Source organism: Eptatretus burgeri, chromosome 10 (assembly GCF_056783735.1).
Source record: "Eptatretus burgeri isolate ZD-2024b chromosome 10, Ebu_testis_v1, whole genome shotgun sequence".
In the NCBI taxonomy this organism is placed as follows: domain Eukaryota; kingdom Metazoa; phylum Chordata; class Myxini; order Myxiniformes; family Myxinidae; genus Eptatretus; species Eptatretus burgeri.
The window spans coordinates 602,492-617,021 of record NC_140970.1 but is presented as its reverse complement, the minus strand read 5'-3'; the positions used below and the strand labels follow the sequence as shown (position 1 = coordinate 617,021).

The 14,530-nt window shown below is 41.2% G+C and overlaps 1 protein-coding gene across 4 annotated transcripts in view; it reads right to left on the bottom strand.

Moving 5' to 3' along the window:
- Positions 1 to 1,922: 1,922 nt before the first annotated feature.
- Positions 1,923 to 14,530, bottom strand: part of LOC147017789 (uncharacterized) — a 41,176-nt gene continuing 28,568 nt past the window's right edge. For 3 of the 4 annotated variants that reach the window (XM_085896781.1, XM_085896783.1, XM_085896782.1), the window contains exons 6-8: positions 12,063 to 12,150; positions 9,458 to 9,536; positions 1,923 to 3,120 (exon numbers count right to left, since the gene is read on the bottom strand). In XM_085896781.1, the coding sequence (XP_085752907.1) occupies positions 3,116 to 3,120; positions 9,458 to 9,536; positions 12,063 to 12,150 (172 nt within the window). In that variant the 3' untranslated portion in view covers positions 1,923 to 3,115. Of the gene's footprint in view, positions 3,121 to 9,457; positions 9,537 to 11,314; positions 11,419 to 12,062; positions 12,151 to 14,530 lie in introns of all 4 variants that reach the window. The other variant, XR_015062141.1, reaches the window with a different exon arrangement.

The window sequence follows — 14,530 nt, the reverse complement described above, 5'->3', positions numbered from 1 at the left end:
TAGGGTCCTCACTGAACACAGATGAGAGTTTCGGCAGGGGCTGCTGGCAGCTTATGTTGATCTCTGTAAAGTGTTTGATTCAGTGAATCAGGATGTCCTCTGGAGTATTCTTGGTCTTCCTGGGGTGCCACCAAATCTGATCAATCTGATGTTTGAACTGTACTCTGGTACTGAGAGTGCTGTGAGATGTGGCGATACCATCTCTGGCTTATTTCCAGTTGTTACTGGAATTCATCAAGGGTGTGTATTGGCCCCCACACTTTTCAGCACTTGTATGAACTGGATTCTGGGGAGGACATCAGAGAGATCAAGCTGCAGTGCATCGTTTGGGAATGTCAAGATCGATGTCATATCATGATGTCAAGGTTTTGCAGATGATGCAGTCATCTTTGCAGAGACTCTAGATATCCTTTTGGCGCCTTCAAGGTGCTGAATGAGAAGTCGGAGCCACTGGGATTATGGGTTTCCTGGGTCAAAACTAAGATCCGGGCTTTCAATGACATCTTGGATGCTGCAATCCTGTCTGTACCTGTTTGTGGTGAGGACCTTGAGGTCACGTGGAGATTCACTTACCTTGGCAGTGATATTCATGTCTCTGCTGGCTGTGAGCCAGAGGTCAATAGACGTCTGGGTTGGGCCTGGGGGATCATGGATTCACTGGATCATGGTGTGTGGCGCTGCCGGTACCTGTGCTGGAGGATGAAAGTCCAAGTCTTCAGGTCCTTGATGCTTCCAGTCTTGCTCTACGGATGTGAGACTTGGACTCTGACCAGGGATCTGAGATGGAGACAATTATTTTGGTACCAAGTCTCTTCGGAGAATCCTTGGCTGTTGCTGGTCAGACTTTGTGTCTAACAAGCGGTTTCTGAGAGAGACTCAAATGAGATTTGTTACCTGCATAGTCCGTGAGCGTCAGCTGTGGCTGCATGGACATGTGGCTCGTTTTCCTGACGCTGCTCCTTCTCACCAGATTCTCTCAGCGAGGGAGCCTCATGAGTGGAGGTGGCCAATGAGCCGACCACGTGCCTTGTGGTTGCAGCAGGTTGATCAGCATCTCAAGCAGATGGGAATGGGCCAGGCATCTGCCTGTGAGATGGCCAGACGGAGGCCCCTGAAGTACCGGCGGAAAGTGGACGCAGCGACGCGCTTCTCTGGCACATCCTCCCATACCTGACCTAAACTGACCACGACTGAGAGACCGCCTTAGCTGTTTCCAAAAAGGCAGTCACCGACCAGGTTGACTTTATTAAAACCAAATTTGACACAGTCAATATTACAGAAACAATTTAAGCAAGAGTGTCATGTTTGGAGAGGAGTTAAATTATTAAATGTTGACCTAAATCAGGTCAGAATGAAAACCCATTACAATGAATGGTTGAAGTGGTTTCCATAGAGAATGATGAAGATATGTGGGCCTTGCACATATTTAATCAAGATATTGGGTCATGACAAGGCGACATACTCCGGTGCTCCCATACCTGAACTGACCTGACCTGACAAGGTTAAGTTTGTCTACATTGAGCATGTGTTGCCTATGGGTTTCCAAGATGATGATAGTTTTGACGAATCAGTTAATCATTGAATCAGACAGTCTTGTGACAAGTAGAGTACCATGCGTCAATACAGAGCTGGTTGCACCAGAAATGAGACCATCGGGAAGTCAGAATTCAATCAACACTCAGGGTCACACAAATGTACAGACTGAAGATATTGAGAGTGAAATTGTAGGTCAAGGTCAGCTTGGGAAGAAACGACATTCTCCTCATGCTCAGCAAAGAACGAGGACAACTCATTCACTTTCGGGTGCTCAAAGTTCCGGTCAAGAAAGACGATATCTGCTTCAGAATTGGAAACCAGTGGTTAAGTTCAATGTATAAACATGGAACAAGAACCAAAAGTAAATTGAATGAAGTCCAACACTGTTTGATGGCAATATTATGCATGTTTATTTGTCAATGCTGTATTCACATGATGTATACATGTCATGTGCAATTTGCATTTGACAAGTTACTCTTCATTAAGAGGGGAGGAGTGTGATGAAGTGTAATAAACGGACGTGAGCGGAAGTTTCGAGCAAAGATAACTGCATTCGACATGTCTGGCAAGTATCTCAACTATGACAGGATGAAATGTAATGCTCCATGTGCATTATCTTTATTCTCTCATGTCTGTGTATACACTATTGTTCATCAACTTGCATTGTTCACCGTCAGTCTGCACGGCATTATACTTGAGACTGATACATGAATGCAATATTTTAAGCAATTCTACTAACCATACATTGTGACGTATTCAAATATACCACAAAAATCATGTCTATAAGAGACTAAGTGATGAAGAGAGGCTGAAGGAGACAGGACTTTATACACTAGAAAGGAAGTTATGATGAGGAGATATGATAGAGATGTTTAAGATAATGAAGGGTGCAGACAAAATCAGTACAGAAGAATTATTCAGCGGAGTAGACAGTGATAGGACCAGATGCCAAAACCTGAGAATAAAGAAGAGGAGAGTTAAGGCGGTAGTAAGGCAGGGGTCTTTCATTAAGAGTAGTTAATGCACGGAATGGTCTCCCTGGAAAGGTAGTGGCAGCAGAAACAGTAGATAAGTTTAAATTGGAATTAGATAGGTACCTGGAAGCTATGGAGATAGAGGGGGTACAAACTCCACCGACCTGCAGGGTGGGTACTCCGCTAATTAAGAAATAAAACGTACCATGGTGATGTCCCTGTGCCTACCACACTTTTCTCCGCCACGTGTTCAATTAAGTAGACAGACTGAGAAATTGATTTAATGTGGTTTTGATGGAGCGCAGGTGTGATGAGCCAAATGGCCTACTCCTCTGTCGAGATTCCTTGCATACATTTGTATACTACATAAATCACTTGTAAATAAGATGGAGTCGAAGTTTGAAAGTTCTACAAGAGTGAATCCCTCAAAGGTAGTGAGTTAAAGATGCAGTTGCAGTTCAGAAGATACGATGGAGAGAAGGTGTTGGTCTGGGTGGATTCATTATGTGCCAACACCTAGTAGTTTGCCATTGATTGACCAGGTGATCACCCCGTGTCTATTGACTTCCCATGCAAGCTCATCTGGAAGTCCGAGAGTATGAAATTCATGCTGGACGTGAAAGAAAAAAAAATGGTTTAAAAAAAATATTACATTTCACTCAACACTCTAATACAATGTGAAGTTAGCAGAACATAATTATTCCCCACAAGCATCTAGAATAGATTACCTTTTGATTTCCTTCATCAACAATGTGACTTCAGAACTGGGAGTGTGTCGGGGTGGTAGATACGAAAGTTGCGCACCTTCAGGGTTTTCTTACCTTTGGTGTGCATATGTTGTTTGCGGAGCTGGACTCAGCACGTCGTCTAACGACTACAACCAAACTGAGCTTTACAAGTCTGGACGAACGTACAGGTGAGCTACCACTCAAATAGGATCTTTGTCAGTTGGTGTCTGTGACTTCTGAGTGGCGTTACAATGACCACGTCAATAGCGTAACGTTTTTGAAACTTGTATTTCAAATAAACAGATACAAAGTCAAAGGAGGAAGTTCACCATTGCATACAATGTTCAACTCCGATTCCCGCGAGTAGTTTCCGCCGCCTATTGTCCCAGGCTTGCCCGCACAATTCACATGTGTTCATCCTTCGGAGCTGTCGATTCTTCGATTCCCGTCGCTATGTTCTCTCATGCAATGGCCCATCCAGATGATTGAAGAGTTCAAAGGTATTCTTTCCCAATATACAATCTTAATGACTTTTAATCAACCTGATTGCGATCAGCTCCATGTGTTAACAACCGCTCTGGACATTAACACTTCGTTTCGTCAGAGTTAAATCGAGCACCGAGACGATGGAAACACACAGCTCGTCACATATCACTTCCCTCACTCCTACGCGTCACTCTCACGGGTTTATATAGTATCACAGAACAATCCCATGTCTTCCAGCAAATACGATTCTTATCCATACTGGAAGTTTCGTCTGAGAACATTCCAGCACTTTCACGAATCTCACCAGGCAGTTTATATTAAAATTTACTGATCCGTACTTCACGAAACTTATAACATGTAACCGTCAATTTTAATCGTTCATTTATATACATTTACGAGTATTTAAATTTAGCACAACATCTAGCTTTTAACTGACAGAGTGCTTTCTCCCCAAAACAACCCACCAATCTCTCAGCATCGGCAACTGTTATATATATATATATATATATATATATATATATATATATATATATATATATATATATATATATATATATATATATATATATATATATATATATATATATATATATATATATATATATATATATATATATATATATATATATATATATATATATATATATATATATATATATATATATATATATATCAATGGCTCTCAGGTATCAGGAACAGACTGGTCCAGCTGAGGTTCAAACAAAACACTGTTTATCCAGGTTTGGTCCCACAACACAAACTCTCATTGGGCAAGCAATGTCAAGGCATGGCTGGAGTAGTTTAGAATGTTAAGGTGTTTCATTGATCATTTTTACATTTTTCAAGTTAATAATATTATTACTGCATTCATCATTTCGAAATCTGTTCTTTTTTGTCTTTTTCGGGGTATTCATATGACGCTCGCTCCGAAATACGTAATATTACGTAAAATACGTAAAACAAAAACGTAAAATACGTAAAAAAAAAAATACGTAAAACAAAAACGGTAATATTAATTAGTACGTTTAAAGCATTGTACAATATATAAAACAAGGAGCTCATACTGTAGGCCTCTGTTTTTTGGGTGGCGTAAGGAATAGTGCTCTGTAACATGAAACCTAAACATTGAGCGGTTTTTGAAATGTTATGAACACAAGAGTACATGGACAGATGATTGGTCAGTTGGTCAGTCGGTTGGTGCTCATTTTAGCGTCCCCCGTCTCCGACTTTGTCAAAATGGCGGGGAACAACAAATAGCTCGAGTCTCGACTCTGGAGTTGTATGAGGACTTTACGTACAAGGTACATTTTCGACCTGAACCTGTTTTCCATCATAAGTGTCGCTCAGGGAATAGGGAAGAGTTAAAGTGCAATCATATTTCAAGCAACTGACTTATTGGAATGTTTGTTTTCTTTTAAATCATCAAACAGGGAATGTTACCTCCAATGTGAGGAAAAAGGTCTCCTCTTACACATGAGGATGTGGCACCCAAATGGGTCACCTTTTCATGGATAAATCTGCAAACAAGGTTCAGGTTTTGTCTGCCATTCACTTTGAACATGGTGCACATGGGATTGATATCCAGAGCAAGATATCCACACCAATGGGTACAGGTTGTATGGAGATTAAATATTTAGTTTTTGTTCTTGGACTCCAAATCTCCTCTTATATTTTTTAATTACTTCATGACTTTTATGATGCAACAATTAGTTTACGATTGTCGAGATCATGTGACATATGCATGCAGGTGTGCATGCTGTGTACAGCGCCCCACCACTATAATCATGGCTGAAGAGACTCGAAGCCCAGGTATAAGTTATTAATTAAACCAGTTATTACATGGAACAGTTAGAGTAGTGAAAACAATTACAGGTCAGTTCAATAAATGTGCCTGGGGTTTGTGGCATGCCTGGTGTGCAAGCATGCGTGTATACCAAAACCAGGGGTGCAGGTGCATATAAACCCACAGGTACTAAATATATGCCTCAGGTGCAAGATTCCCCCTCAAGTGGGAGAACTTTCTTTTAATGATGAATGTTTCCCCATCCCAGGGGGAGCAAATTGAAAATCAATGATACTGTTCAAATTTCTTATTGCTGCCTGCTAACGCTGGTTGTTGACGGACATTAAATATCCTTCGGTTTCTTTCATGAAGTGGAAGTACCCTCGGGCTTGCAGGATGTCCTACAGGTACGCACACTCGCCTCTAAGCTGTCTAGCCTGGGTTCAAATGCAGACCCAGCTATAAACTGTCATCCTGGTGTTTCACAGACAGGTTGATTCGTCAGTGTGTGCGCTGTCCCTCGGATGGATGTGAAACGAGAATCATGTCCGTCAGCATTTGTTGGTGGACATTAAATATATTTTGGTGTAATTCACAAAGAGTATGGCTATTGCTGGCATCATGAACAAATTCCAAATCCCTGTCCAAACTAGAAGAGAACATCAGTGGGACAGCCACACCCTCAGCCAATGATGCTACCCCACAGCCTTGTGCTGTATAGAAATCAAGAAGAATGTCAATAAGTTATGATTAGCAGTTACATGTACATGTCAAGTAGGTTTATACAGTGATACAGGTCAAACAATAGTGCAAAGTTACAAATCTACAGTACATATATAAAGTCCACACCGCCTTTTCCAAATTTTCACCTTTTGTGCCTTGTAACCTGGAATGAAATTGCATTAAATCAGACTTTTTCCACCTTTATTTACACATCGTAACCCACAACTTCCAAGTGAAAAACAAATTCTACAAATTTCATAAAATTAATTGTAAAATACAAAACGAGAATATCTTTGTTAGATAAGTGTACACACCCCTTATAATAGTAATTGTTAATGAGCTCAGGTGTAATCAATCACCTCCAAAGTCACACACCAAGTTAATTGGTCTCCACCTGTGTTAAATCGGAGTGATTCTGATTATTTCAGAATAAAATCAGCTGTTCCTGTAGGTTTCCTCTGCTGGGTAGTGCATTTCATACAGAAGCAAAGACTCAACCATGAGACCCAAGGAGCTTTCAAAAGACGTCCGGGATAAAGTTATGGAAAGACACAGATGAGGGGATGGGTATAAAAACATTTCAAAGTCCTTGAATATCCTTTGGAGCAGTCAAGACAATCATTAATAAGTGGAAGGCATATCCTTCCACCATATCCACCAGGATCCTTCAGAGATCAGGCCATCCCTCTAAACTGGATGACCAAGCAAGGAGCAGACTGATCAGAGAGGCCACCAAAAGGCCAATGGCAACCTTGAAAGAACTACATGCCTTTATGGCAAAGACCGGTCACTGTGTGCATGTGACAACAATATCCCAAGCACTCCACAAGTCTGGCCTGTATGGTAGGGTGGCAAGAAGGAAGCCATTACTCAAAAAAACCCACCTTGAGTCCTGTTTGAAGTATGCAAAAAACCACTCCGGAGATTCTGAAGCCACGTGGCAAAACGTTTTGTGGACTGACGAAACCAAAATGGAACTTTTTGGCCGAAATGCAAAACGTTACGTTTGGTACAAATCCAACACAGCACATCAACCAAAGAACACCATCCCTACTGTGAAGCATGGTGGTGGCAGCATCATGTTACAGGGATGTTTCTCATCAGCAGGTTCTGGAGCACTTGTCAGGATAGAAGGGAAAATGGTTGGAGTAAGATACGGAAAATCCACCAAGAAAACCTGCTGCCCTCTGCTAGAAATCTGAAATTTGGATAGAAGTTCACCTTTCAGCATGACAATGACCTGAAGCACACAGCCAAGTCTACATTGCAGAGGCTAAGGAACAAAAAGATAAACGTCCTTGAGTGGCCCAGTCAGAGCCCTGACCGAAATCCATTCGAAAATTGGTGGCATGACTTGAAGATTGCTGTGCATCAATGCTCTCCACACAACTTGACTGAGCTTGAACAGTTTTGTTCAGAAGAATAGGCAAATATTGCTCAGTCAAGGTGTGCAAAGTTGGTAGAGACCTATCCCAACAGATTCACACCTGTAATTGCTGTCAAAGGTGCTTCCACCAAGTATTAACTCAAAGGGGGGGGACACTTATCGAACCAAGAAATTCTAGTTTTGTGTTTTTAATTAATTTTATGAAATTTGTAGAATTTGTTTTTCACTTGGAAGTTGTGGGACACGATGTGTAAATAAAGGTGGAAAAAGTCTGATTTAATGCAATTTAATCCCAGGCTGTACAGCAACAAAAGATGAAAATTTTGAAAGGGGGTGTAGACTTTCTATAGGCACTGTATATGGCTAAATGTTTTCATTGAGGCTTGTGGTGCACAGACACAATGAGATTTATTCAATAGAAGAAGAAGAAGAAGAAGAAGAAGAAGAAGAAGAAGAAGAAGAAGAAGAAGAAGAAGAAGAAGAAGAAGAAGAAGAAGAAGAAGAAGAAGAAGAAGAAGAAGAAGAAGAAGAAGAAGGAGGAGGAGGAGAGAGGCATTATGTCGTTTTAAAAAAATTTCCTTGCAAATACCACCCTATAGGGTCCTGAGTTTGAGCCCCATTGGCCACTGAATTAACACCACGTGGCGTTGACTCAGCCTGTCTGTGAAATGAGTACCAGCATCCTGGCATAGAGGTACAGCATCAGCAGCATAGTTGTACACCAAGAAAATGATAGCTACCCAGCAGCCAAGCTACCATACGCAAGAAGAAGAAGAAGAAGAAGAAGAAGAAGGGGGAGAGAAAGAGGAGGGGAGAGGTGGGAGCAAGAGAGGGGGGGGGAGAGACAAGGGAGGGGAAGCGAGGAGGGGTGCAGCTAGGAAGGGAGGGAAGTGGGGAAGGGGAAGGAGTGCGAGGAAAAGGAGAGGGGGGAGAGAGGAGGAAGGGCTTAGCGAGAAGGGAGGGGATCAAGGAAGGGGGGAAACTAGAAAAAAAGGGGGGAGGGGGTGAGGAAGAGGAGGGAGAGCAAGGAAGAGGGGAGCGTGAGGAAGGAGGGCAGAGAGAGATGCCTCACCACACGTTATACACTCTGGGAGAAAGGGGGGAGTGCAAGGAGGAGAGTGGGAGTGAGAGAAAGAGAGTGGGACGGGAGAGAGAGAGAAAAAGAGAGAGGAAGAGAAATTTGAGAGGGGTAGGGGAGTTCGCAAATGGAATGTTATGTTATGCTTTATGACCACACACACACACATACACACACACACACACACACACACACACACACACACACACACACACACACACACACACACACACACACACACACAGATGTTTATTATTATAGATTTGTATTAAACTGAAGGTATGAGGAAATAAGGAAGGAATTAAAGAGAGGGTGGTGAATAATGGGACAGGGATTATGAAGACACGTTGTGGGCATGGGGAACAGTTGGGGGGAAAAAAACAAAAATGAGTAGGCCCAAAACTATCCGAGCCTGAGACATCGAGGGAGTAATTTTTTTTTGTTAATGAAGAAATAAATAAAAACCTGCATGAGTTAGTAGTAGAAGTCGTAGTGCATGAGCGATGCCTGTACAGAGTCTGCAGACCTTATCAGCCTCAAGATATGTTTGTGAGTAACTACACATGGGTAACCTTTTCCAGATAACGCGAAGGGGTGTTGGTTCTTCAACAGTTCTTTCAGTTTGATTCTTTCCCAACAGTGGCTTCTGTGTTCCATGTTACATTACCATCCAGGACAATAAAACAATATATAATTATTTACCTTCATCTAGAATTGAAATGAGCGATTCTAAATGACAATGAAAACAATGATAATATTTACCATACACATTTGTTGCAATGGACACTTCTTTCTCCAAAGAAACATTTCCATGAAGCATCTTCTCATAGATGACGTTTATCTGAAAGGAACGACAGCTGAATCAGGATGCCTTTTTGTTTAAAGGTAAAAAGACAACATCAAGATAAGAATAATCGTAATTTGAATCAACACCGATATGTGCACCAGTAACTAAACCAGTTCGGAATGCAATGTTGAAATTGAAAACATTAATGGCATCACGAATATAACGTTATGTTGATAAAGAATATATGTTCATGTCCCATGAACATTATAGAGGTACCAATTAAACTACCAGTTGCTAAACTTGCTTGTTGTTATCCTTCTTTATGCAGTAAGTGAAATGTACCTGAGATGGCAAGTTGACTTACATTTATTTTAAGATGCAGCAAAAATGTATTCTGTCAAGCCTATGATGACACAAATTTTAATAAGGACTTCCCCAACACTGGTTTGTGATGTCTCTAAAAATATGAACAGGAGATACGTCTCCTAGAAAGTACTGTAGGTTGCTCAACAGTTGTATATAGTCTGCTGATATACAGGGTGGGGGATTTATATCTGACACATTTGCAATCTTTCTCACTCGAAGCAGTCTTGGCAAAACTAATTATTATTTTCTTTGTTTTACAGGAAATACTTGAAAGTTTTTTTTAATTATGGAGCACTTTACATGCAATGAGCATTTTTTTTTTAAATGTCAAAAAAAATTTTAAATGCAATGAGCATGCCAATTTCACAAACAAGGTCATCATGACAGATGAGGCACACTTTGATTTGGCAGATTTAACTCCACCAGATTTCTTCGTATGGGGATTTCTTTGAAGGGCAAAGTTTATAAGGAACATCCAACATCGATCGATGAATTGAAGGCAAACATCACTGCAACCATCTGCTCTATTGATCAAGAGACATTGCTTGCGGTAATGAACAATATGATGATCCGCTGTCGTGAATGCACGAATTCGAAAGGGGCCCATTTGTCTGATGTAATTTTTAAGAAATAAAGAATCAAAATTGATTTCTAAAACTTAAAGTATGTGCTTATGTTGTATTGAAATTTTATTTTATTTAGTTTAGAAACAAAAAATTTATTAGGATAATAAAACCGTCAGATATAAATGCCCCATCCTGTATATACAGAATTCAGTTCTTTAGATGTAACTTATGGTTATAAAGTTGTACGTGAGGGGTCGGAATTGCACTATTAGGGAATAGAAAACATTTTCTGAGTTAATGAAGCAACTTGAACATTGAAGTTGTGGGGAAAATGTGAACATGAATGTCAGTTTTATAAACAAACCTAAAGAAACCTACAAATTCCAAGTTTAAAGATGTGCAGATATATTGCCAGAAAATTCTGACATGATTATCTACTTGGAATATTTTAAACTGAGAAATATGGCAAACTTTCATGGGCTCAGGATAGGGGATGTGGATGTTTGAGGTGGGGTTGGGAGGGGGTGAGTGGATTTTAAAGTTGTCTTCACATGGAATTATGCAGTCAATTTTATGACCAGTTTGCAAAATAACCACGAAATAGATTTGTCCTCATCTATCTAGAGGCTGATGAGATAGCCTCAAGGTATACACACTTGTCTCTAAGCTATATACCCTGGGTTTGAAGTTCGAAGATTGAAGTTAAAATCTAGCCTGGATTTGAATCCCAACTCAGCTATAAGCTGTCAGCCTGGTGTTTTACAGTTAGGGTGATTCATCAATGTGTGTACTGTCACTTGGATGGACGTTAAACTGGGAGTCCTGTCTGTTGGCATTTGTTGGTGGATGTTAAAATCCCATGGTGTCCTTTGTGAAGAGTTGGCAAGCTATCGCCATCACCTTTGCAAAATTGCAAAAATCCTGCCCCAGCTACAGCTGAGAAGGCAATGGCAAATCACCCAGCATAATCCTTGCTAAGAAACTGCTTTGGCAGCACCAACGCTCTGCAACAGAGTATGGTACATCAGATCAGAGATTCTTCCGAGTTTCTATTTTTGAAAGAGACACCGATTTTTAAACAAGACTACCAACAAAAGTGAAAAACAAACATGTTATGAAGTACAAACCACTTCACTGCTATGGTACAAGGGACCTCATGCTTCTACAGCAGCTACATGATGCAGTGTGGACCCTGATCGACATGATGTCTGCCATACAGCACCCTATGTGATCGACAGACAGCTTTGGAGAGGTATCCAGGAAAGTTTTTCAAAAATGAAAACGATAAACCTCTGGCAATTCATAAACCATAAAACAGCAGATCCTGTCAGTGACAGCTCCCCAGGGTGCAGGGAATGGTGGGGCTAGGGCCCAACCTTCAGCTTATTCTATTAAGGTGATGAGCTAGAGAGTGCAGCATCATGGGGAAGATGCTGTATGATCCTCCAGTGTGGCACACTTCAAGAGTCATGTTCCACATTGGACCACAAAGTTTAACAGTGAAGAACATGAGAACAGTAAATAAGTTTATATTCGAGACAAGTATATGTTAGTCAAAAGTGAAACAAATCTTTTGTCATTTGTGTTTTGTGTGTGTCATGGTTTTTATCATGGTCACCTTTAATCCCAGCCATACCCATGGACATACCAACGGTGGTTCAACTGTGGACATGACCTCGTACTGGACATTTGAGAGCTCTTGCTGTTGAGTTGTGTTCACGTTTGCTCCATTCTCACTGTGGGTACATTCACTCAATCAGGATACACAACTTTTATCCACAACTGCTTGTCAATGTATATCTGAGGGTCGGTCAGTAACTTTGTGGACTAATTAAACATAGAAAGAGGAAAGATTTCAAAGGTGGTAATTGTTTAATTAGAAGGTTCAAGTTGTTGAAGGACCATTTATTAAATGGTCTCACACCACAGGTTTACTGATATCATCCTTTGAATGTATGCTTTTTTGCTGATAACTCTATAATGGTCTATCCAGCCACAGTGAAATACTGACCGATCGTTCACCACATCACTAAGGTAGTGTGGTTGTTTGTTGCTCTTCGTATCCGAAGAAGGCCATCCACGTGAAACATGCAAACATCCTGGTCAGTTTGTTTATGATGCAGAAGCTTCTGCCCGAGACAGCAACCACACTCCTGGATGGCAAGCACTGTAACTCGATGCCAAGGAACCTCCAAGAAAACCATAGCGCTTGCAACCCGGAGTTCAGGTAGGATCTTTAATGTCTACCAACTAAAGCTGGCAAAGCAGACATCCAGTTTAACCTCCATCCAAGGGATGGCATACACATTGACGCCTGGCCCTTCCTGTAAAACACCAAGAGGGAAGTTTCTATAGCTGGCTCTAGATTCGAACCCAGGCTACACGGCTCAGAGTCGAGTGTACAACACCTCTCGGCATCCCACAAGCCCTAACTGAGGCAGTAACGATTGCACAGATGACCAGAATTTGAATACACGGTAATCGTTACCCCATATTTTTGCTCTTTCAAGTAGACATTAAATACATACGAGTTCCCTTAAAAGGAATTTCAAAGCAGGAGGGCATGAGGCCCATCAAAGCCTATGCTAATATTGCCTAATTACATATCGTTGTTTCTTGTTTGCCCATGCTCTAGCCCTTAAAAGCTGAGTGTCAAGCAAGGAAACAGCACGTACCATTGTTTGGTAGCAATCTGCCAGGGTAATTTGAACCACCGACCTCCCAGACTCAGAGTAGACGCTCTAACCATTCTGGTTTCGCAAACTATTTCCTGTTATTTCATTCCTCACCAACTTCAACCACATTTAGCTGATTTATGCACTACCCTGTGGAACATTTTGTGGCAATATCACAGTTTTTTCCATACGGTCACGCGACTGACCGGAAGGTTGATCCACGCGACTGCCAGGAAATAAGTAAAGCAGACTTGCAGCATAGAAGTCCAATCAGGCTGCAATAAACTGCGATATAGAGAACCCAATGCGAGAGATTCCCATCTTCCAATCCACCTTGTTTGTTAATGTTTTCTCAGCCAGCTACCAGGCCTTTCATTTGCTTTGCTGTTCTACTGTGACTTGTATGTTTTATGTGACGGCTTTAGCATAATATTGTCTCCTTGTTTCATTATATCCTAGAGGTCACTTAGTACTATTATGAATCTTGCTTCGGAAGATTGTGTATGTCATTGTATCGTAGGTAGGTGTTATGCAGGTGGCACGCAGGTGGCTATGGTAGCAGTACAATAAATCCGTGTTCATGTCCCCAAGAGAAATCCCTGCACCTAATTTAGAGATTGTTATACAGTAACTCGGCCTGCAAAAATGGAAGTTTTAAAATCCAGTAGAGAACAAGCAAGTCACCTACGGAGCTATGGTGGAAGCACAGTTGTGATTGCCATAGAGCTGTCTCACCTTGTTTAAAATATTGAAGGTTTTGGAATCAACTAAAAACTGCCATTCTAGTGCAGTGCCAGCAGGATCTGCAGCATTGTGGAGCATGCTATCCTCTAGTTGGAGATGTGAAGCCATTTACGTTTTGGATGCTAAAGATACAACAGCACATCTCCGTACAACTAATCCTTTGTGTGCTGGAACCTTGGCTAAATTCCCTATTTGGTTTTAGCTTTTACTATCAGCACTACCTGCAGCAATTGTGTGGCAGGGAAGGTGGTGGGGATATCATGGAGGAATGATGGACCTAATGGTCTCCTCCTGTCCTGTGTCTACAATACCTTGTATTTCAAAGCACAGTGTTAACATTTTCAAACAAGAACCACTTCGGAGTTATATTCTACCGAAAGCGAAGCACAAGACTGAGTATAACTTACTTGTGTGTGTGCCAGTTATCTTAACGTACGTTGAAGCTGGTATTATGTCACAATAAAATACGCCATAGACATCATGAAAGTGGAGGAATTGACCTGTTCCATAAGGATTGGTTGTTTGCTAGTCGTATAATAATTACCCAACTTCTGTGATGTCTATGTTTTTATGTAGAAAATTGGAGTATTCCATAATGACTCCCCCACCGGGAGCAGTGCCACACGATACACATTTACAGAAAGAGAATTTGCGTGTCCTTCCACCCTGAACCCCCCCCCACCCAACTATTTATTTA